The 25,554-nt window shown below is 34.4% G+C and overlaps 3 protein-coding genes across 10 annotated transcripts; 1 reads left to right on the top strand and 2 right to left on the bottom strand.

The window, feature by feature from the left end:
* Positions 1-143: 143 nt before the first annotated feature.
* On the bottom strand, positions 144-13,779 carry LOC106135126 (RAB11-binding protein RELCH). 4 transcript variants are annotated; one of them, XM_060946435.1, is made up of 16 exons: positions 13,228-13,779; positions 12,479-12,649; positions 12,161-12,321; positions 11,360-11,584; positions 10,839-11,158; positions 10,128-10,322; positions 9,659-9,821; positions 8,939-9,104; positions 8,204-8,575; positions 7,660-8,005; positions 7,210-7,494; positions 6,608-6,726; positions 6,024-6,180; positions 5,440-5,651; positions 4,652-4,781; positions 144-3,486 (listed from the first exon to the last, which is right to left on the bottom strand). In XM_060946435.1, the coding sequence occupies exons 1-16, from the start codon at positions 13,454-13,456 to the stop codon at positions 3,255-3,257; spliced, it is 3,483 nt and encodes a 1,160-aa protein (XP_060802418.1). In that variant the 5' UTR covers positions 13,457-13,779; the 3' UTR covers positions 144-3,254. The 4 variants fall into 4 exon arrangements, with proteins under 4 accessions (XP_060802418.1, XP_060802419.1, XP_060802420.1 ...); XM_060946436.1 differs by having other exon boundaries at positions 10,839-11,080; positions 13,228-13,778; XM_060946437.1 differs by having other exon boundaries at positions 10,839-10,972; positions 13,228-13,778.
* A 1,605-nt stretch (positions 13,780-15,384) lies between these two features.
* Positions 15,385-22,782, top strand: LOC106135139 (centrosomal protein of 135 kDa). 5 transcript variants are annotated; one of them, XM_060946522.1, is made up of 3 exons: positions 15,385-18,638; positions 18,880-18,991; positions 21,294-22,782. In XM_060946522.1, exons 1-3 carry the CDS (start codon positions 15,507-15,509, stop codon positions 21,314-21,316), a joined length of 3,267 nt encoding a protein of 1,088 aa, XP_060802505.1. In that variant the 5' UTR covers positions 15,385-15,506; the 3' UTR covers positions 21,317-22,782. The 5 variants fall into 5 exon arrangements, with proteins under 5 accessions (XP_060802505.1, XP_060802507.1, XP_060802506.1 ...); XM_060946524.1 differs by having other exon boundaries at positions 18,954-18,991; positions 21,294-21,434; XM_060946523.1 differs by lacking the exon at positions 21,294-22,782 and having other exon boundaries at positions 18,954-19,237.
* LOC106135137 (transmembrane protein 170A) lies at positions 22,115-24,575 on the bottom strand. The gene has a single exon (XM_013335344.2). The coding sequence runs from the start codon at positions 24,254-24,256 to the stop codon at positions 23,858-23,860; it is 399 nt and encodes a 132-aa protein (XP_013190798.1). The 5' UTR covers positions 24,257-24,575; the 3' UTR covers positions 22,115-23,857.
* Positions 24,576-25,554: the final 979 nt, after the last annotated feature.

Genomic DNA, 25,554 nt, shown 5'->3' with positions numbered 1-25,554 from the left:
CACTATGTTTTTATGAAAAGTAGGTTTTATGACATGTCTGACATGGCGATCTGAAATCGATTAATCGAAGATCGATTCTTCGATTAATCGATTTATTTCACCCTCCAAAATCGAGATTCGATTTTTTATGTTTCGATCCAAACATAAAATTAATATACTACTCAACACGTAATGAAATGAAATGGCAATTTTTCACGTAATTACTCAAATACTCGCTAGATGCATGTGTACTCAGTTTCCTCTGCCGCTTAACAATAGATAAAAGATTAAAGAAAAAAACCTATTTATATTTTTTTTACTGTTTTTTTTTGGATCCGTTGTTGACATTGCCTCAGTCTATCATTTGTTTTGTTGTAATGATTAAGTGATTCTTATAAGTCTTGTGTGCTGAATAAATACTGACCTTTTTATGCTCGTTGCACTGGACTTGTTTCGAAGTGTTATCTCAATAACTGTTGCCAATATGTCATTATAAACGGAATCACAAGCAAGGAAGAGTCTGTAAATTATGGGGTTCCCCAAGGAAATGTGCTAGGACCTACTTTATTTCTCATATATGTGAATGACCTCTGCGAAATGTCCTTACCTAATTGCAAAATTATTATTATCCTATGCTGATGACACTGCGTTACTCGTCAATTGCAGTGAATTAAACGATGTACAAAAGCATGCTGAAACCGCCCTACAAGTTATTTCCTCTTGGTTAAAATCTAATTATCTAGCACTTAATCTATCCAAAACCAAGTTTATTCCCTTTTGCACCCCATAATCCATCTCAAGCACCTCCATCCTTCTCGATAATCCTACATACATGCTCTGAGCATCCCAATTAAGTGTCAGATTATAATTGTACTCCAATTGTACAAATTGTGCAAACGAAGTCGCCGGCAACAGCTAGTATATTAATAAAGGCAGTGAGTCAGCAATATTTAATTACAGGAACTCGGAAGCAGCAAATCCCATGCATGAAGTTCAAACCTATCAGTATTTTTTCTATCCAAAAAATGCGGACGAAGTCGCTACCCGCGACAAAAGCTAGTGAAATTATATTTCTTTTTAAATACTTCGGGAATAACCCGACCGAGGACAACAGGACCGAGCTCCGCTCTGTTTTAATTGTTTCAAAACCCACAAATAAAACTGTACGTACCATATACGTAATAGACAATCACGATGCCCTTGATGGACAAACAATTCCGAGCGAGCGGAGCCGAAATCATCGTTTCCTTTTGTCACACACACAAATACACAATCCTTTAATATAAAACTCTGTTCATAATTAATGATGTCCTAAAAATTAAAAAATAATTGTTTTATTGTATTATATTTAGATAGATACATTTTCTAACACACGGACTAAAATTTTGTTTAGGACATATATTCAGCGCGAAAAATCTCACAAATACTATTTTATGTATGTATGTAGGTAATATTTAAGGACAGGGAAAAATAAAACAATTTTTTTTTTATAAAATCATTATTTTTTTCAAATATTTTCCTGTTAATAACTCGTTATTATTTATTTTGTCTCACTTTGAATTGTCAGCGGAAATGTATATACTGAAACATAAACAAATATCTTAACTGTATAACATTCATTTTAAATCGCTAGTTAGCTTCCAACAAAAATGTAACTATAAACTTTCAGAAACAAACTAATCTGTAATTGTCATATAACTGCAAACCACAATTTCAGTGACGGTGAGTTCAGGTTTTTACGAAGTAATTTTCTTCTCACCACCCAATTCTTACAGGAGAACCTAACCAAGCTTAGATCATGGGTATGGTTATACATCCAGTAGCCTGAATGTGCGGTTTACTCACGGTATCCCTACACGATGTTGTATATCCATAGAAAGACCATTGGTTGACAAAAATAATGTTTACGAACGCACGCTTTTTTTAGTCGGAAGCCGACTTGCTAACTAACTTGCTGACTCTCACGTCTTGCTAAAATGTGAAAAGATGAGTACTGAAGTATTAAGAGTATTTACAATTGTGTGAGTAAGTATTAACTTAAAAATTTAAAAGTAAATAAATTATTAGGTTTATACTTACATAATGTTCATTATGTATATAACATATATTTTAAGGCCATTGAACATTAGCAACTACTATTTTTGTAACCCGTTAAAAATAATTCCAGAAGTTGATTCACGAACGTTGAAATATCTTTACTTTATACCTTTCCTCTCTCTCTCTTACTGGGTGGTCAACCTCAAAGATAGAGAAAAAAGATATATACGCCTTGTCAACTTTCATGAATAGCACCTGTATCTAGTAAAGCATGAAGGAATCAATAATTATACCACAAATAATGTACAGTAGAGTCATCAGCGGAGTAACCTGACCCCTTTATGCCTTTTGGTTTGTATGTGTCATATTTTTCTGCTCTTGTTTTTACTGTACCATTTAGAAAACTATCGTTGTATACTATTCTATGTGGCCCATTGTATGCATAGAATGACATGTAAAATTCTTTATAACTGTTAAAATAAAAGTTCAAATACCAAATAAAATAAAAAATAAAATATACACATCAATTTCAACAAATTTGAATGTTCTATAACAAATTACAATTTATAATTTAAAATATCATTATAATACTGGTATAACATTTTTTAACATGGTATTGTTTGAACTTTTTGTTTCTTAGTTTAAGAACTTACTGTTGTATTTTACCGAGCTTATACAGCTATCCCTCACGGCTGTTATGCTGTAAGCAGCATAACAGCCGTGAGAACGCTTAAACACTAGTGCTGTCCCTTTTCACGTCATAATAAAAGCGAAACAGCGATAGTTTTTCGCTTTGAAAATAAGATTAACTAACATTTAACAAAATGGACGCCCAAAACACTTTTGTCTTAAGTACCTACTTTTCTTAAAAATATCTTGCAGATTTGTATTCGTATTCGAATGTTAGGATTTGGAACTTAACTCCATAACTTACGTACCCACGTCCAGCTCCACTTGGAAGATAGGTAAACAATAAATAAGCTCTACGCCCAAATTTATTCATCTTAAACGCGAGCATAACTTTGTCAATTACTTTATATTAATAATTTCATTTTATCATAATTGAGATTTACATAACTCCATCCCCCTTTCAACTCAAAAAGTAAACGCCAAATATTGTAAGTACTTTTTAAAGCTTTCGTGAGAAAATCACTAACACATTGTGGTTTGCACGAATAATGTTATGTTTGAGTAATAAATTTTAGAATAAAATCTCCCATGTTTATTAATATTAACAATTAAGTTTTCTTTTTAAATATATTCGGCAGATTGATATTAGTTTTGGAATGTTGGAACATTTGCGTGACTCGCCTGCCTACTTCCTGCGCCGCTTGTAGATTGGACGCTGGCCTCGGCGGCTCTCTGTACACGTCGCTGCCGACGGCTGTTCCTGTCACATTGTGCAGTAGCACCTCTATGGTAGGCTTGAATTGTGCCAACGATGGGTTTTGAACAACTTCTTCCAGTTTTCTGTAATATTTTTTAGTAATTGTAAATAAAGTGTGAGTAACATGATCCAATTCGGGTTTGGTTCCTCTGCAAAGTGTGCGGAGATCAGATTGGAGTAGGACTGAACTTACCCAATCTAGGATCATGGTCAAAAGGCGCACACCGCACTCCTCTCAGAAAGGTGCGTATGTAACCGTGACTAATGCCAGGAGGAAGAAGCAGACTGTATAATGTATTTAGCTACCATTTTTGCATAGAAAAACATTCTAATTTGGAATTCCACTAAGTTTTACTCAATGTAATGTCAAAGCACGCGGTGTAGTGCCAGCGGCATTTAATCAAATATAATAGAGAATCGTTCTATATAGTCGACACTGACACTAAGAAAATAATATTTTAGTATTAATTACGTTTAGACAAAAGGCTTTGAACAAAAGATGTTAATTCTATGTGCCTAAGTCGCCTCTGAAAGGGTTTACCTACGTAATACCAAAAACACTATACAGCGTGACTGGTAAATCGCGTTGTATATTGAAAGGAGGCGGGGCACTCAGTATCTGATTCTCGTTTCAAATAAAAACAAAAAAAAAAAAACAAGTAAGAGTGGGATCCACCCGACAGCAGCGCGCTGATAAAGGAATCCAATCGACGAGTCAACAGCGACAACGTACCGGCGGCATCGGGCTGGTTTGCTGGTTGCGCTTATCGGGCGCGGTGTCTATATATTTCAAGATTTTATGCATCATTTTTTTTTAAATATTTTATTTTAAACTAGTGCATTTTCTTAGTTTTATATTTATTATGTCATTAAATGTGAAAACTGTCAGCCTGTATATAAGAACACACGACCACATAATTCGGTTTGCAAGGAACACATAAATGAATGAAGATATAACACACATACACACATGTCTATATCCCTTGCAGGATAGGCAGAGCCAACATTCTTGAAAAGACTGAATGGCCACGTTCAGCTATTTGGCTTAATGATACAATTGAGATCCAAATAGTGACAGGTCGCCAGCCCATCGCCTAAACAAGAATCCTAATTTTGTAAGCCTATCCCTTAGTCGCCTTTTACGACATCCATGGGAAAGAGACGGAGTGGTCGTATTCTTTTTTTTTTTATTGGTGCCGGGAACCACACGGCACATGAAGATATAAAACACAATAAATTGAGTGGTACCTGAGCGCGGGCAGCAGCCCCGGGTGGCGGGCGGCGTGGTGCGCGGCCAGCTGCAGCCCCGGGCACAGCGCGGGCAGCCACTCGCTGCCGATGTCGCCGCGGTGGCACAGCGAGCACAGCATCGATACAGCTGGATTCAACAAATTAATTTGCTTGTGGTTTTGTTCATTGGAAGAAATCACATTTAGGATAAGAATACATTAATACATATAATCACGTCTACATCTCTTGCGGGGTAGACAGAGTAAAAAGTCTTGAAGTCTTTAAGATAGAATTGGAAAGCCAAATAGCTGAACGATAAGAATACCAGATTTACATATATAAAACTACTAGCAACCCGCCCCGGCTTCGCACGGGTGCAAAATTATAAATGTTATTATACATAAAAACCTTCCTCTTGAATCACTCTACCTGTTACAAAAAACCGCATCAAAATCCGTTGCGTAATTTTAAAGATTTAAGCATACAGACAAACAGACTAAAATAGCGACTTTGTTTTATACTAAGTAGAGATAGTAGTAGTTATAATTAGATTTAAGTTATGTGACGTCAATAAGTGATACCTTGTATCCAATTTTGAAAATAAATCTATTCTATTCTATTAGGTTACTCAGTGACTGAATCACAGACAGCGCACAGGACAAATCACTTGATCTATAGACCTGAAATTTGCAATATAGTTTGCCTTATGTGGTCTTGGGGGGCATTAATAGGAGTTTTGATAACAACAGTATATAAGCAAAAGTTAAACGAAAAGTATTGATTCATTATTCTCAATTAGGACTCACCTCTTTCAGACAAAGCATGGCTGTCAGGGGTAGGCAGTACAAGAGTGGCCAGTGCTTCAGCCACTCTACCGGCTTCCCGAGTGGACAGCACAGAGCTCGAATTCAGCAGACCCTCCACTGGCGGCCAGCACTGAGCAGAGCACGCCAATCCTCGGATGATACAAGTTCGCGTCACACTGCCCCACGCTGTTATTGCCACTTCCCGAACCGCTCTGGACAGACATTTAAAATTAGAACGTTTTATTTTTAATTGTCTGGAATGGTCGGTAATATGGATTTTTTAATGGTGTCTGGAATGGACAGTCACTGAACTAATATTCAGCAACCCTCCGATAGGCAGCTAGCACTAACCATTGAACTTTAAAATTCGAATAATTTCATTTTTAATAGACTAGTATTGGTACATATTTGAATTTCGTTTCAATGAAATTATTATGTATGATTTGGGATCTATTTCCTCAATCCCATGAATCTTCCCTGAAATTTACAATGTGCGTGCAAACATTGTGCAGGTTTCTTCACGATGAGTTTTCCCCCACTGTGAGAACATCGGTTAACAATCAAACTAATGTTATATTACTCACACATCATCGTCGTGTAAGAGCGCCATGACAGCTGGTATGAGTTGCTTTTCTATAGTGTTTTCGTTGAGATCCGCCACATTCAACAATTCCGTTATAAGGTTGCCTATATACACTCTGATCGCATTGCCACTTGGACTTTCACAACTGCTGGCTGAAACTGGAAAAGAAAGGATTCATTGTTTTTATTCAATAATACAGTTTAGAAAATTTAATCTGTCCATATATAGAAGATGGCGCTGTCTGACTACAAATCAACGCATAGCTCAAACTGCTGGGTTTAGACATTTTAATTTCGCTTGTAGGTTTCATATGTGTAGGTATTGACTAAGAGCATATTTTCCGAAAATGCATAGTGTAGAACATACTTATTATTCTTCTTTCTCTTACTTGTACGATCCTTACAGATCTCTCTGTACTCTGTAAAATATTAATGTGGTTTTAGCAAAACCTACATAATAAACCATATGCATCGTAAGCATATGCAGGGGATCATAGCAAGTCTCTGCCTAACAGTTCATATCTTAATAGGGACGATAAGGTATATGTGCTAATATGGAAGTAACAATAAATAACGATTAACTTACATTCTCTGAGATGTTGCAAATAGCTATCAAGCGACTCCGGTCGATGCCGCGACACCCATTTCAATGGTGTTGAGAATATTTTAGCGGGGAGGCCACGGATACTGCTGTACATGATCCACCTAAATAAAAAATAAAATGTAAGGGAAACTATGGTGGTAGAAATTTAGGCGTTGAAGGCAGAGTCGTGAAGGTACATATATTTATACGACCGTATTTGACTTTCTTTTCTACGTAGTAGGTGAAGTACCAAGTACAACTTTAGGAAAATACATACATACATAAAATCACGCCTTTCTTCTTACGAAAATACATAAAACATATAAAAGATAGTGATAGTCGCTTCGTGTAAAAACCTGTCATACCCAATCCAGGATTGTGGTCATAGGCGCACCCATCTCCAGAGGTAAGGAGGATGATGATGAAGCTATGAAAAAGTGAGAATGGACTTGACGGTATATGTATTTTACATAAATTGCTAAACGATGCTGATATGTTGGGAGAAATTCATGTACTTACGCGCATAAGCACTAGGAGAAGGCACAACCTTAATTGTTGATAATGCAGTTAATAAATGAGGTTTAATATCTCAATTCTCGACTTACTTTTGCAAGAATTCACCTTGTTGCGTTTTTTCTTCAAGCACAGGTAACAGGGCAACTAAATAAATGCCAACAACTATGGTACTATCGACGTTAATAGTGTGAAGTTTTTCCATCCTTTGTTCTAAATCAGTGATCACTTCCATTAAAATCGGCTTGAGAATATAATTCGTGAATTGAACGCCGAAATTTTCGACGTAACTTCTAAATAGAGATATCATTTGCTCATACGCTGTAGAACGATTTAATACTTTGCTATTTGTCAATATTTGTATTATTTGCTTAACTCTGCAAGGAAAAGATCAATATCAATGATATAGTGTTGTTTTAGTTTTATTTATTTAAGTGATGCGGAGTGATATATTGTTAATAAATTGCCTTGTGAACAGACAAATGCTGCTGCTATTTAAGATATAACACTCATATTGTAATAGTATCAGGATTTATACTTACAATTCAATAAACCATGTCACTTCTTTCCATCTCACTTCAGGCTTTTCCTTTATTAAACTATTCATTGCAACAACCAACATCTTCGCATCCCCGCCATCCACGTAACATTGTAAATCTAGAAAGAACTCCTGTTCCCCCTCCAACGGCACGTCTTGTAAATTAATTGTCATATCACAGTCACTCGGAGTATCCTTAACTATTTGTACATTCACTACATAAGCCAACTTGGCTAATACTAACATACGTAAAACTTCTAAATATAACAGTGATTGTTTCCATTCCTCCTCGCTCGTAGATTTCGCTAAATTCGTGATGACTCTTCTACACAGATCTGATGATAATTTTCCTAAAAAAAAAAAAACTTTTCTAGTTGGGCTGACTTAGATGAAATTTTAGGTTAAAATTCTTCTCAAAATTATATTTTATTGAAATTATAAGTACAATGTACGGAATATTTGGCTAATTTTGGGAATCCTATAAAATAATTATGACAAACAGTCGCTAAAATCCTTGCATATACATCTAATATAATATATAAACTCACCTGCAATCAAAGCACTCCTTCCTAACACAGGTACAAAAATATTCACAGCATCTTTCACATTTTTCTCTGCTGGATCCTTCAAGAAATTGAACATTATATTTTCTAACTGATCATACTTATGATCCGCTACTGGGGATATTAGACAGGCGGCTTTTAATCCCAAACTCCGTACTTCGACTTCGTTCGAATCACACATTAGTAAAACAAGACTGAGTAGAAGAGACGTGCAAAGTTCTATTGGAACGTAAGGAGCTATGGCCACGCAAATTTGGCTGGCTAATATTCGACGCTCAGGCGATCTTGATGCTAATAATTCTGCTATTGATGATAACACTTCGCCACTGCCACCCCATTTTACTATGAGGCATGTAGCTGGAAATAAAAAAAATATTGGTTCATTTAAAATCCAAATATAAATAAAGACACAAAAGGAACCTATTTCAACACATGTGATATCAGTTTTCAAACCACAGAAGAACATTATCCTTTCATTATATACTTGAAAAAACCACAACTCGATAAAGTATTAAACATCGTACGCGGTTTTAGGCGGCCATGTAAGAAATAAATAAAAGGTACAATTGTCCTAACCTACGCATTATACATTTATGGTCCTTCGAGCCGGATGCTAAGAAAGCGGCTACCTGCTAAGCTTGACCAGAAATATAGCAGATTTGTCATTGAGGGCGCTAATTGTCACTTCGTTCCTACTTTAACGATGTAGTTATGTCATACCTTCACAGATGGCTCTAGCGTCGGCCGGTTCTGGCTTCTTAACAAGTGTAAGTAGTGTATGAAGTAAACGTGCCCGTCGCGGTTCACTGGACGGCAACAACGCCGCCCCCGCCGCGCACAGGGCGGCGGCTTCAGCACGGCGGGAAACTAATGTGTGTGGCACCAACTGCAATAATAACAAGGTTTTAGAAGTGGGATAATTGTGTTTGGTTGTTGTATTCTATTAGATAGTTCATCGGTTTGATAATGACATATTGAGGATTGAGTACATTCAAAAACAACAATGAAAGTGATCTGGAAGAGATGTATAACAAAACTTTTCCAAAAATTGTAACATAATATCCGAAAACAGGTTAAGTGCTGGTTGACCCTGATTTTAACTATTATTATAAACACCAGTGCTTGCATGTAGAGCTTTTGAGATTGCATTTTCTTACTTGTGGAATGCGAAATTAAGACTTCTTTCGATATTTATATATCCTGTCTGACATATAGACGCATCGCTTAATACTCAGCGTCTAGAGATTCGGCATAGAGGTTCCGTGTGTTTTTTGGATTTTGGATTGACCTAAGAGAGGAATTCCCACGGGAACGAAAATTAGCGAGAATTTCCATATCACACGGGCGCACTCTAGTATCTTCAAAAAATAATAAAATTCAAACAGATAATTCCACAGAAAGAAAGCGGCATTCAATAAAGACTATATTATTTCTACTCACTCTAGGCAATGTATCAGCCACTAACGTAAGAAGATTTGGAAGAGTCATGGGTTTATCACTATTTACTAGCTCAGCCAATAGATCATTGGTGAGAGGCTCATTGAGATTCAGAGATTCACAACACCAGTTCAAAATAGACACTTTTAAACTGTTTGGAAGACCACTGCAACAAATGAAAGTCGTCTTGTAAATAATCTGTAGAAATATTGATTTAAAGAAAATGTGCTTATAAGAAAGGTCAAAGCGACGTGTTTCTCATTTTTTTTTAAATAGATACTAAGGTACTTTAAGGTTCTGTTATTTCATTATTTCTTACTTTTTAAAAAAAACTTAAATTTGTGTAGGGTTTTGTTTCAAATTTATTTTCTTTATGAATGAAAAGCTATCACTGTTCCATTTCACTTCAAATAAAAAGAGAAACAGCGACAGTACCACGCTACGTGGGTCCTATAAGAAAACCTTTCAATACCTATCAATCCACATATCCTTGTTTGTACTCTCGACTGGGTTATATTCATATTGCACTCTAGTCCATTCGCCGGCATCATTAATACTAAGGGTTTCGTCGAGAGTGGTCACACTGCTGCGACGGAGCGGCGAGTCTCGCACGCTATCCATTGCGGCAGGGTCGAACGAACTCGTATTAGAGCCTTCTTTGCGTACTCTGCAAGGAAATTTAAAAAAAATGATTTAATTTACTTGTGTTAGAGCCTTCTTTGTATACTCTGTATGGGAATTTTAAAATAAAAAGGTTTAACTGTAATCCTCTTGGAGTTTGACACGTTTGCGCCGTTCTGTGTTTTTAGAGTAGGGTCCGTCTTTGACCATCTGGGTAATGGGAAAGAAAAGTAATTTAATTACTATAAAAGTAAACCGTCTGCAGTGTGATCTCTGAAACCTTTTTAACAAGGAGAAAACCTTTTTACCTGACAGGATTTGACCTCCTAATGTATAGATTTCTTCACGATGTTTTTTCACATCATAAGAGCAACAGTTAGCATGCTGTGACACAGATAAACAATCTTGAGACATTATAGTTAGACTTAGACCTAGATTATTCGAAAAACCGATACTTTTCTCTAACAAAGCTATAATTCTTCCACCAAATCTATGTAAAGAAGAAAAAATCCAAACTGAAGCATATTGTTAAATCTTGATAAATAGACAACAGAATACATACATGACACTATTTTTTTCACTATCAATCATTTCAAACTGTTCTGGAGTCGCACTATGAGTAGAATTACTACTGCCATAGTGATTTTCTGCAGCCGTACATGTCAATGGTCTTTGCTCCAGTTGATCAGTCTTCATCTGAACGGATAAGAGTTTTTCTTCAGGTATATTCATATCAATTTCTTTGCTATCCACTGACGGGCTTGTTAATGAGTTGAGGCTTACAATAGCAGCATCATACAATTTCTGGAAGTTCAATTTTTCTGTCTCTAATGCAATTATTTTCTGTTTAAGGAGCTCAATCTCCTCGGCCTGAATTAAGAGCTGCAATGGGGAATGTCTTTTAATTTGCCAATACAAGTGTATTTTGGCACTAACTACTCACTAACTACTTTTTGACAAGCCTTATGTCTATTCAAATAAAAATAAAGAAGTAATTCAAAATACATAACTAATTTTGCCAAAAATTACTCAAATTTGTAATAAACCAACATATTTTTTATGAACAAACGAAATGGCCACTACCTCATGATTCCAGTCTGCATCATTATCCAAAGAGGTTTGACAACTGACACACACATTACCCTCATCGAAATCCGTTTGACACCCTGAATCTATTAGCTCCATATCAGTTTCAGTGGCCACATCCACTTTAGGTATATTTATAGGTGTTGAATTACCCCAAAAGAGGGAAACAAGACCAGCAGGTCTTGGGATATTCAGGCCTATATCATCCCAGTCTTCAAAGTCCTGAAAAGAGTATCATTTTAAAGGTTTGCTTATTAATTTTTGATTATTAACACTAGGTTGAACTATAAAGTAAGTACACATGTATAGTACTTAATGTTCTGCTTTGAATAGAGATGAGTCTCTTGTGGATAGAATGAGTATACAATAGGTATAAGTGCAGGTCATCTAATAGTCAGATACTTTTGAATAATTAATTAAAACAACTATGCTTCTCCACCTGTATCATTTTCAAGTTACAAGAAGTTATAAGTTTATATAGGTAATACTATCGTAACTAAATATTTAATTCATAATTTGTGTTAATTATGTACTAATTCTGCACCCTATTCCTCTCATCTTTTGTTTCCAGTTTTTCTATCATAAAATATGCATACTAAGGAAGTATCCAGTTACAGGTAATTCTGGACTTTTGTTTACTTAGATACCAGTATTATCTTCAGTTTACAGGTTGTGCATCAATCTGATTAACACTGATTAAATATATTCTGAAGGTTGGCCCCACAGTAATAGGACAAAAAAGTTACCATAGTCACATTAATAAGTTAAGTATGAATATTTTGAAACTTCAATGGTTACCTGATCAGGATTTTCATCTGAAAATGTGATTGAAGTAAGTTTGTAATCTTGTAACAAAAGATATTCATTGATGAGGAAGTTTAGTGCTCTCTTCTCATGTGGTTTAAGAGAGCGCTGGTTAAATTTATCCTTTGCAGTTTTATCTAATGCTGAATCTCCATCTGAAATGTATTGAGAATTTAAATGTTTGGATCAAGTTTCAATTGATCACCAAGAAAGATGAGATCTTATATAGAAATTCATAGAAAAATAAAGAATTGAATTCAAAATAGATAATTCTGATAGTCAAAACAACAAAAATAAAACTTCTGTTATTACCTGCAAATTGTGTCAAGTTGGCTCTAAGGGCATTTATAGTTTCTCTTGCTTTCCTCAGTTCAAATTCTAATACAGCAACATCCCCACCGCTTCCACCTCTGTCCCCACCACCATCCTCTGAGTACCTAGCAGTATCCAAAGAATCTAGAGTTGCTTGACTGGGAGTCCGATCTAAAAAAAGTATAAGCATCATGATGCATCTGACCTATGTTCAAGATTTTTCATTCATTGCAATCCTTAGCTTGTTAGGGATCTTCGTCTAGGTCTAGCTGTTTTTTGGTTTGATGGATCTACCATATCTGGCTAAGTCCCCTGGATTCTAAGTCGTGGACTGGTTTATGGCAATTTTCTCTAAGCATTGGATTACTCTTTGTGGAACAAGTAATCTATCTGGAGTTCTCTAAGGTAAAGGTAAAATAAAAACCCATCAATATAAAAGCAATTATATGTGCTGTGTAGTTCCTGGCACTTTAAAGAATAGGACCACTAAATGAATATTTTATATAATTTAATAGGCACAATAATCTAGGGCAGGTAATATTATGACCCAATATGGGTTAAGTTCCCCTGAAAAGGTTGCGGACTTGCAGAAGTTGAAGTAAAACAAACTCCAGTCGCTTCGTGTTAAAACCTGGCTTAACCAATCCTCGATCAAGGTCAAAAAGCGCGGCACCCCCGGGCTTTTCTCCAGACAGGTAAGGATGAAACCGGAGTAAACACTAGAAAGAAGAAGATATAATCATACTCACGCATAGAATTTAAATCAGATGCCCGTGAGACATGTTGCTCAAAATTTCCGGGATTAGAGAAGAATTCTCTCAGTTGAGGCAACTCTCTTCCACTTTCTACCAGTTCTGTATGAAGCTCTAGTGCCGTCAGGAAATAATGATCTTTCAACAGCTTTGTGGCTATATCCTCATAATTTAAGTGAGGAGGCGTTGTAAAAGAACTTTCCTCCACTTCTTTGTATGGATTCATTGTTGCCTAACTATACACCCATAATTTTAAATTTTTTAAGATTTAAGTAACTTGCACTTGTGAAAATATAAAACAATAATAAATATAGATAAGACTAAGATTTATTGTTAAAACTGAGACAGAAGGTCCAATCCAACGGGAATTCCGTATCGTTCGTTCGGATCACAGGTTGGGGCAGATGGCACAGATAAAAATTTAAAATAGCAGACAGCCTGGCGCAACTCTAAAGACAACAAGCGATTGTAAGAAACGATTTGGAATTTTAAGGCGTTTATTTTTAAAAGACTTCATTAATTAATATTCAATGAATAATTAGCGGCTTTCGAAATTTGTCGGATTATACCAGCTGACATCTTAAATCCGCCATGCTGGCTATCAAAGCATTGACATTTCTCCGTGACGGTGACGTTTGTTGTTGCTGTTTTATTGAAAATATCTGAGCTTATTTTATGGCAAGATTTCTAGAAGATTATGATCGCTAAGTATTAATATTATTACTGAGTGGCAAAACTGTGTTAGTCAGAATACATTATAATAAATAAATACATTATAAACTTATTTGCATATAAACAATAGCTAATTTTATCAATGTAGCAAATTTAAAAGATTTCTGCAGAAGCCATAATAATATTATAAAAGTGTGTTTTTTGTTCGTTTTTAATATAATAGCCCGATCTCTATGAAATTTTGTGATATATGGCGTGAAGTGAATAATATAGATATAGTGTGAAGAACGTAGAAGGAGATAGGGTAGGTACTTATTTTTCACGCTGGCGGGTACACGGGCGATAGCTGGCAGTTTACAATTTAGTCTATGGAAGGAAAATCTTTTATGGTATATTTATAGTATGTAGGTACCTATAATCTCTTGGTTTATCAAAATATCATAATAAAAGTGACTACTGATAGGGCACCTCTCAGTTTCAATTAAGATTTCATAACAAATTAATTAATACGCATGTTAATTTTATTCTAGTTTTCTTTACAGCTTTGTAAGATAATGAAAAGCAGCTATCTGAAACAAAAATTTGAGGAATGCGCTAATAGAAAAATTAAACCAATTAAAATATTACTGTGGCTTATATATACACTTTGAAATAAACTTGTGTTATTTATTTCATCCAATAATATAAGAGTGGTCATGGATTGCTACTGATCATCACCTGCCCAACAACCTAAGTACCTACTGTATCTAGGTGGGTGCCTACGGTCGTCAAATTCATACTGATATCCATAATTCGATAATAGATGTGATGTACATTACATCCCTACCTCCTTTTTTCTTGTCGTTGTTGCATTGTCACTTTTATTTGCGGCTTTCGTGTTGGCCGGACTGTTCCCAATTGTTTTATACTAGAGAATTTTCTTTTTTTGATGGGTCTCCCGACTCTTTAAACGTAGTGTTTACATACTCTTTGAAGATTCTCCCAGATAGTATGCAAAATGTTTGATCACTGCGTTTTGTTATGCATGAGATAATATAAATATAGGTAAGTACGAGCACTGTTAATATCTGCCTCTGATATAAAAACGCTATGTCTAAATCAAATGTGGATTCATAATTATAAAATTCAGTCTTCAGTTATGAACCAACCAAAAATATGAGAAATTGTGCCAATTAAGTGGCAACAAAGTATAAAAGGTGCGCCGGTCGGACGAAGTCGGTAGCACGTTGACGGACCCTAAAACAACTTTATCTCCAAGTTCTTGAGCAAAAAAGCGCTGGATCTCTCTTAATAATTAATGCAACTCTAATGCCAGTGTCTTAACACACGGTTCACACGGTGTGTTTACTTGGCTATGAGCCTTACTAAGTTGGGACAGTGCCAAAATTTTGTCTAATGCCAGTGTCCTAACACTGGCATTATATTTATAGACAATACTTCGAAAGGGATTTTGTCATCTGCCACTGTCAATAAATTTTAGACAAAAAAATAAATGTCATATTATTTCAAATTTACAAACATTTACTTGTTTACGATAAGTGAAAAACACAAATAAAATATACCAATAAATGGGTATATGTTCTTAAAAAAATTAAGAATTTACTATGGGCGAAGCATATTTTAGTTTGAAGCGGAAGTTGGAGGAGTTAGGCTACAATAATACTTTACCAATTGATGCAGTACCATTAGTAGAATGTATTTTTGCAGATTTATTACAAACTACACGAAGCTTGCAGCATTATATGGATTTATCAAAAGAGGCACTCCAGCAACGAGATTCCTTGATGCTAGAAGCCGAACCGTATAAGTGTGACAATGCCAAACTCATACAAGAAAATAATAAGCTAAATAGAGAAGTTATACACTTGAAAGAAGAGAATATGAAAATTTCAAAGGAATTGAAAAGAAAAATTAAGGCTATGACAGAAGAACTCATGAAAAAAGACAGTACAATCAGTAAATTACAACATGATCTTAGAGATTTGAGCCTTAGGGGCATCTGTGCTGAAACACAAGCTAGCCGCAATAAAAGTAGACGGAAAGAAGCAGGAGACTCATATTCAAAACTATGTGTATGCAATGATAGGAAATTTTATAGTGTTGAAACAGATGAATCTGAAATGCAAAAGAAAATATGTGTGTTACAAGAGAAAATGGAGGAGTATAATGATGAAATTGCGTTGTTAAAAAATCAGATTGAGCATAGAGATAATGAAATAGTTAGACTTAATATCTTATTAGAAGGAGGTAGGCCTATAACAGCTATAAACAAGGATTGCTGCAATATGAATACTGATAGCCGATTTCAAAACTTAATGAAACAAATTCATGACCTAGAAAACACAAATGAAATTTTAAAGAAGGAAATTAGCACAGGACTTGAAAAACAACATGAGGCTATGTTGAGAGCTCTCAGTTTGGCTGATAAGAATAAAATGTTACAGGAAGAAATACAAAAAGTGGATACCTTAGCACTAAAAGTTGAAGAAGATTGCAATAAAAGGTTAGCTTCTATGATGAATGAGGTTAACTTTTTACAGACAAGATTAGAAGGGTTAACTATGAAAAATTCTCAACTGGAAAAGGAACTGGCTCACAAAGTTTCTAAAGAAATATTAACTACTCCAAAAGATTTTCATACCAATGAGTTATTAAATGTAGCTTTAAAAGAAAAAGACGCATTACAAAGAGAAATAAAAGATCTTGTAGATCTTAATAAAGGTTTACAAGATAAAATTTTGGCACTGTCTCAACTTAGTAAGGCTCATAGCCAAGTTAACACACCGTGTGAACCTAGCAATGACTATAAGAGCTGCCCAACAAAACATGAGTTGGAACTTTTGCTTGAAAATGAAAGGAAAAAGTATGAAAAACACATTGTAGAGTTACAAAATAAGTTGTCTGAAACAATAGACTTATTCAATAAACAGTCATACAAATGTAAAGATTCTAAATTTAGTTCTATACATGGATCACATTTTATTAGAGACTTACAAAATAAACTGTGTGAGACAGAACAGAAACTTCTAATGCTACAAAAAGAAAACGATGACATCAGATCTAAGATGTCTAAAAATGAAGAGGGAAGTAAACAAAATTACAAAGATATAATAAGTCAGCTTAATGCTGAAAATTCAGAGTTATCAAAAGAAAATATTTCGCTAAGTCAACAATTGAGTCAGTATAGAAGTATAAATTCAGCAAAATTTAATCATACTCCTGAATTTTGTAAAAAAGATATTCAAAAGTTGAAGGAAAGAATTGATGAATTGACACATGAAGCTCAAATTTTAAAAAAAGACAAACATGAATATAATTTAAAATATAAAGAAGCAGTGGACATTATAGATAAATTAAAAAGAGATTTAGTCTATAAACAGAAAGATATAGAGTTATTACAAGAAGAAAATTCTTCATTTAAAATGTCCCATAGAACAGGAAAGGCATCAACTGATCATTTAAGAGATGAATGTAACTTTTTAAGGGAACAAATGAAGAAAATGCAAAGTGATGTTATCAAAGAAAAGACATTAGCCAACCAGATTAAAAATATACAGTTAGAAACTGAGAGAAGTAGCAGTGAAATACAAAATGAACTGTTACTTGTTCAAAAGAAACTGAGTGTAGCAAATGAGAAAGTAGACTCATTAGAAAGGAGATGTAAAGAACTGCAGTCTGAAATAGGAAGCTTAAAAAGTGACAAGTCAAATCTTCTAGACAACATTAGAAAACTAGATCAAGAAAGGGACAAATTAGTTATTGAATTAGATCACAAAGCTGAAACTATTAGTATTCTGGAACAAAAATTGAAATCGCAAACATTTGATATGAGTAAGCTGGAAGATGAAATTTCTGATCTTAAGAGAAAGTTGAATGTAAATAAGGTTTCCGAACATAAACTAGTCGATAATGAAGCTCAAATTGCTTTCTTAAATGGAGAAATAATGAGACTGAACCAACAACTCGAAAATGCCATTATGGAAAATAAACAGCTGCAAAATAGTTTAGCAGATGCTAATGGAACATTGAAACTTACAAAAATTGAATATGACAAATCAAGGAAAGAAGTGGATGGCATGAAACAACAACTTCAGCACTATGTTGCAGAAATAAGAAGGATTGAAGAATTATTATCGCAAAAAGAAGCTGAAAGATCTGATATGTTGGAACAGTTTGCTAGTCTTTCTGTTGAGGCCAATATATTAGAGAATACAAATCATTCACTGGAAAGTGAGTCTGCATCTAAGTCAATGCAGTTGCAGTCCTATGTCAGTAAAATTCAAAGTCTCGAGGAAAAGATCCTAGATAAAGAAAGTATAATAGATAGTCAATCTGCACGCTTAGCGTCCATGACGTGTAGGGTGACTGCATTGGAAAATGAAGTGAAATTATTGACTGAAGAGAAAGCTATTTTAGAGCAAAAAATATCATATTTAAAACAAATGTGTAATAATATACACACAGAACATTCACATATGACAAAAAGTTTAGGGGATACTGATTCTGAACTAAAATTGTATGAAAATAAAATTAAAACATTAACAAACAATAAAGCAAAGTTAGAAGTAGAAAAGGATGAGTTAAAAGACAAATTAATGACTACTGAGGAATTGTTATTAAATGCTAGGAAGGAGATAGTGGACTTAAAATTAGCATTACAGGATGCAACTTCAGAAACAAAATCTTTGCAAGACCGTGTATCACGATTAAGTACATGCCATGCTGATGACCATGAGGTAATTTTATAATTATTAGTACATAAGAAAAGATCATTGGCAGTGACAGAATCAAAACCAATAGGTTGTAGAGAACTTAGTGAATAGCATATTGTGTTTACAATAATTTTGGGCACTTTTGGCTGTGTAGAAGTGTATTATAGAAAGGAGATATAATGTAGTTTACTTGGCCTCAGTTGCCTGTACCACAGAACCTCAGTTCCATTTATTTATTTATTTATTTACTAATTTATGTACACAGAAAACATCGAGACTGATAAACACAAGAAATAAAATTACAAAGGTTCTGCTTATTTCAAAAGAAATCTCTTCCAGCAGACCCGAGACAGGAGATGTGATGGAAAGGGTGACAGGCGTGTACTCCACTCACACAACTAATAATAGACATACATAAACAAATACATAAATAAAATATAATAAAATAAATATATAAATACAAAAAAAAATAAACTTACATAAAGTAAATACAATATATACCAAATTAGCAAGGCTTGGAGAGGTAATAAATTTTAATTAATTTTTTAAATTGGGACAGTGATTTAGAGTCACGTATCTCAGGAGGCAGTGAGTTCCACAATCTAACAGCATGGACAGAGAAGGAGTTGGAGAAAGTGGGTGCGTAGGGAATTTAAGCATGGTCCTACGATGAGACCTGCATGGAGTATCGACAGGACAAACAAAGGAGAAGCGGTTGCGCAGATATGAGGGGTATGCAGGATTATAGAGAGTATTGTAAAGAAGGCAAAGTATTCTCATATTTCTACGCAAACGAATGGGCAGCCAGTTTAGTTGCCTGCGAAACTCCGAGACGTGATCGTACTTCTTGAGGCCAAAAATGAATCGGATACACAAATTCTGTAGACGTTCCAGTTTATCAAGGAGTTCCTCGGTAGCATCCAAAAAGCACGCGTCAGCATAGTCGAGGAGAGGAAGAATGAGGGATTGACATAAAGAAACTTTAGTTTGGAATGGCAAAAAATTTTGGAGACACTTCAAAGTGTGGAAGGAATAGTGTACCTTGCGACTAACCTCGTGAACGTGCTTCGACCAGCTAAGTGTAGAATCCAAAATAACACCAAGGTTCTTCGCAGATTCCGCAAAAGCTATAACCGAACCATCCAGAAGTAATGGGGGTAAGTCACACAGGTCAATGCGACTGCGTAGATGCTTACCACCAATGAGCATAGCCTGAGATTTCGATGGATTTATTAATAACCCAAAGGAGCTAGCCCAGCGACTCAGCTTGCATAAGTCATCATTCATGGAAGCCACAGTTGTCCCAACCTCATCAACCAAGCAATGCCGGTAAAGCTGCAAGTCGTCTGCATAGAGATGTATACTAGAAGATAGAATATTAGTAACAGTATTAATAAACACAGAGAAAAGCAAAGGAGAAAGGACACCACCCTGGGGTACACCAGCACTGAGCTCACGCCAGTCAGAGGAGATCTCTCCGAGGCGAACACACTGCGAGCGACCCCGAAGGTAGGAAGAAAACCAGGCAAGAGCAACAGGTGACACGTTAATAGACCGGAGAATTCCGAGAAGGATATCAAAATCAACAGAGTTGAAGGCACTGCTGAAATCGAGAAGTACAATCAAAGTTAGGGATTTGTTTTCCATAGCCCAGCGGATGTCGTCGGTAACATTAAGCAAAGCCGTCACAGTACTATGTCCCGCACGGAAACCTGACTGAAAAGGACTAATTATGTTGTTATGATTTAAAAAATAAGAGAACTGCCTTTGAACAATCAGCTCAGAAACTTTAGATAAAAAGGGTAAGATAGATATAGGTCTAAGCTGTGAAAGTGATGAAGGATTAGAGACTTTAGGTAAGGGAATGACATGAGCTAGTTTCCAAGACGCAGGGAAATATCCGGAAGTTAGGGAGAAATTAATTATATGAGTAACAACAGAAAGAATAGCAGGGAGAAGGAGCGTTATCATTTTTGCAGAGATCTGATCATCCCCAGCCGCGTTAGAAGTGACATGAAAAATAAATCTTTCAACTTCATCCTCAGTAACACATGAAAACTCAAAGGCAGGGTAAGGCGGAACAGGAAGTTTGGATAGTTGATTCAAAGTGTCAGATTTAGAGGCAGAAGACAGAGAAACAGGCGGAAGAGAAAAATGTCTGTTAATGTCGTTTGGGTCTAAGTTACTGTGATCGAGAACCGAAGATTTGCCAATACCGACAGATCTAAGAAACCTCCACACATCAGCAGGGCTACGACCAACGAGAGAATCATGAAAATAATTTCTTTTAGCATCCCTACACATACGACTGCAGCGATTGCGAAGGACCTTGAAAAGCGAGAGATTGTGTTCCGACGGGTGACGCTTATACCTGCGCTTGGCTTTATCTCTTCGTGCCATAGTTTCTTTGATTTCGCTAGAAAGCCGCGGTGCAGGGTTTCGTTTAGCCTTAATACGTCTGAGGGGAGCATGTAGATTGTAAATCTTCACCACAGCATTGTTAAAACATTCCACCTTCGCATCAACATTATCACTGTTATAAATAGGAGACCAGTCAATATTCATAGCCTCTTGATGAAATTTTCCATTATGAAGCCCTCTAATAATTTGTATGTGTTATTTGAGTCTTGTAATTTTTTTTTGCCTGTTTTATGATTCTAACATATTTTCTGTTTGTAGATCACATTAACCAAGGAGCTTGAACTCCCGCTTATGTTAGAAGAAACAATCCATGAAGACAGTCATGAAGAAGATGAAGAAAGTTCTCGCTATGGTGAAATTCGTAAAAGATTTTCGAAGTACTCTCATGGTAGTACTTTATGAATTAAGAAAAATACATATATATATATATATAGTTATTTTATACATGAATGAACATGACATCTCTTGTCTAATATTTTAGTAATGTAATGATGTTTATGAATTGTCAGGATTTTTTCTTACCAAACATGGACTTTTTTCACATGTTATGTTTCCTGTTACTTCAGAATGAGACTATACACTATCATCTCTTTCTACTGAATATCGTAAGAGAAAACTATCACAATCCAGGATTCTCGTCAGAGCTGAGGATTTAATAGGGATTAAATCCTGATCTCTGACGCTAGGAGAAAGAAGATAGACTTATCTATGTACATATGTAATGAACAAGAAATTGGGTTGGGATTCAAATTCATTCCAATAATTTAAAACAATATGTATATTAATAAATGGAAAAAGCCTATTTTTTTTTTAAATTATTAAACTCGTTTTACTTTGGGAGCTATTATTGAATGAGTAATTAATATAATTTGTAAATTATGATGATGTATGGTAAACTGTGCCTTAATTGTAGCCTAATTGTAGTGGATATAAACTTTTTTTAAGACCTTTGTATGAACTGTAGAAGAAATATAATTATGTTTTATCTCAGCTATTAATAAAAATATTTATTAAATTAAATTTTTTTTAATATTTTTTCAATATATTTGTTGGCAAATAAAAAAAGAAAGAAAATCCACTTTTGGTTTATAAAATCCAAGATGTTTATTATGATACATCTTGGAAATTTATTTCTCATTTACAAAATATATTATTCATAGATATTTTAAATAATTGTATGTACAAACGGAAACTAATCTTTACTATTTTAAAAAATAAATGCTAACATCATAAGGATATTAGACAATTAATTTACATGGTCAATAACTAATACAAAATTAATTTACCCATAAATTTTCACAGAACAATATAAAATTATTTATAATAACATTATAAACATTTAATTTTAACTGTTAACCTGCATAGCACAAACATAGTTTATAAATAATACTAGTGATAATGTGCATTTTCCCCCCACACCAAACAAAATTACTAAAGAACTAATTATATAATGTTGTCATTACTGTGTGTACTGTACTGACTAATACCAATTGTTCATTAACTTATCAGTACAGATAAAAATTAAGTATGGTTCTAGCTTCTAAGATATCAATGAAAAGGTATAAGTACAATATTATGAAATAAAACTAGCAAACCATTACAAAATGTATTCTCAGTTATGCATTCTGCATTATCTGGATGAAGATGGTGTATAGTAAAGAATGCAATTTATCACATTCTTCATAGTTTTGAAACCTACCTGTTTTAGTTGATGAGGAAGATTTACATAGTATTTAATTTTCATCTTTCTCAGCTTCAAAAAATTTTGACTTGAATATAATTATTTATCTCAAATTGAACTTGTTGCTGTTGTTGATTCATCCATCAACAAATGTATGGTAATGAGGAAACTAAATGATTTTCTTTCAGTGAGAAAAGATACATTTTCCATTGGAATCAGGGAATATCCAAAACCAAATAATACTTTCAAAGCATTGGAATTTCATAAAATTTTAGTTTGTGACTATGAATATTTGTCTGAATATATATGTATGTAAGGTAATGCCAGTTTTTACTCTTAAATTTTATTAACCTTTTTAAGGCATTGGCAGATATATTCCCTTTAATCCGTTGAAATATCAGTCAAATAAAATATGTACAATTAACAATTATAAAAAAATAATTTTTACATCATTCAATCATACAACCTGATCTAGGCCAATCCATCACAATACTTATATTTACTTGTCATGTTAATTTTATAAGAGTATGACTCAATTTGGCCCCAAAAAGCTAACAAATACCAATAATGTTTATAGGGTTTCATATTAATTTTAATGTGATTACTTTCATTATAGTTATTACCATTGCACAATTTGTTACTGTTATGCTGGATTGCATTTAAGATTTCAAGAAATATTCTTTTTTTTTTGATTTAATAAAACTTTAAACTTCTAGTCAATATATCAGTACCAGAGTGATGTTGTGTCATTTGTATAAAATTATTTCAAATCTATTGTAAGTGGATAGCTTTTTGGGACCAATTTACAATGAGTATGATATATAAAACATTTTTAACAGAGCTCAATGCAAGGCCATGATCGTGATGGTCATGATTGACATTTTATAAAATTTATAATAGTGGGAATATACATGAGAGACAAGATATACATTCTTATTACAATTACTATACATGAGTATTAGCTATATGATATACCATATAAATACTAAATGGATACACAAAGACATTAAATAGGGAATAATGTATTGAACAACAGCACCACCTATATCTTCAACATTATTCTAAAATAATTGACTCTCAATTCATTTGAACTATAATTACATCGCTGAATACATATACAAGTGTTTCAATACTACATTAATTACAGTGTTGCTAAAATTCTTGTAAATCCTATACCTGCCCCTAATACAGTTTGACCTATCCCCCATATCATAGCATGTATTGGAGGCATTTCTTGATTAGCAGCACGATATATAAATGCAACGGCAGCACTACTGGCGACTCCAGATGTTACTGGATTGACAACACCCATCACTATTAATAGAACAGGGAAAAATTTTCCATATTTGTGTTTCCTTAGAGTTCCAAAAGCGACTAACGCAGCACAAGTATGCACAAACACAGAAGAACACAATGACCACAAGAACACAGGATACCACATTTCACCAAATGTGTTTAAGGGATCACCAGGAGTCAATCTCAGTATGTTTACAAAAGAATCAAATTCTGATACTCGGAATTCTGACAACATGTCATACATGTTGTCTTGGGCAGACGACAGCTCATAGGCATCTGGATAGTTTTTGGCGTCATGTAATTCCTTTAGAATCAAGTTATTGGTTACTGTGAGAACGTATTTTCCATTCACAAAACCTAAGGCGTGTAGTTATATAGGAAAAATTTACTGAACATTTGTTGTACAGTTTATCACATTTTTGCGATATGATGAATATCTGGCAAAGTGAATTATTTACACTTATAATCTTAAGTTTTATGCGTTAATTTTCATTCAATTAAATTCTTTTCCATAAAAAGAATTGTCTTGACTAACTTGAAATTGAAATAATTTTATTAGTGACAGTTCGTGAGACTTTGACATTGACAAACAGACGTATCGTTAATTTTTTTTGTTTCAAAGAAATTGTACTGAAGTATTTTGTTTAAAATTTCATTTATTTATTATTCATAAATCATGATCCAGTTTTTTTGTAATACAGAAAACTAAGTGTTAGTAAATACGTATGCAAAAATAAAATTTTAAAAGGTACCTAATTAAAAAGAACAACTATACACCGGGGCGCCGCTGAAAACTCGACTTTATATTTGGCCATATATAGCTATCGACATGGTCCCCCACACAAGGTGGTCCATTATTGGTGCTTCCGGTCTATCCGCTACAGTTTTCAGGATGCTGTTATGACTCGCTCTTAATTGCCTTAGCAAAGATGTAATTTTTTTACGGATCACGGCATGAAATCCATCCGTTCTTGCCTAAGTAAACATTTAAGAGGCGCTACAGATTTGCATCGACACTTTACTTTTACTTAAAGCTGTCATACACCTACTTATAATTAAAATTTATTTTCAATGATTAAACCTTAAAGGTAATGTAGGAGTTTTATTTAAATTAGATTAGAGGTTTAGTTGTGAAATGCCTGTCAATTTAAATATTTGTAGGGATACGAAAAAATTGAATGCGAATAAATAAATACATGTTTTTATACAAAGTTTCGTTATTCGGTAGTAGTAGGCGCAATCGCTACTCAGCAGTATCGAATATACGTAACTTATAAACTATGTTAAGTATGTATTATAGCTAAGTGTATGACGACCTTTACGCTGCAGAGCTGCAAAATCTTTGATTAAATATTAAATTAAAAAAAATGTTCAGCTGGCTGAAGTTAGCTGGCTGATCCAATTTGACATGACATTGACAAAATTGATATTGTTCGTCTGTTTGTGTGATATATTTATAAATTTAATCGACTAATATGTGCTGAAATTACGGTAAATCTTAAAAAGACAGTAAAAGTAGTCAGAATATTTACCTGTGATTAA

The sequence above is a fragment of the Amyelois transitella genome, chromosome 11 (genome assembly GCF_032362555.1).
Source record: "Amyelois transitella isolate CPQ chromosome 11, ilAmyTran1.1, whole genome shotgun sequence".
Taxonomy (NCBI): domain Eukaryota; kingdom Metazoa; phylum Arthropoda; class Insecta; order Lepidoptera; family Pyralidae; genus Amyelois; species Amyelois transitella.
Note: the sequence above shows the minus strand (reverse complement) of the source record. Positions and strands in the feature narration are given on the sequence as shown.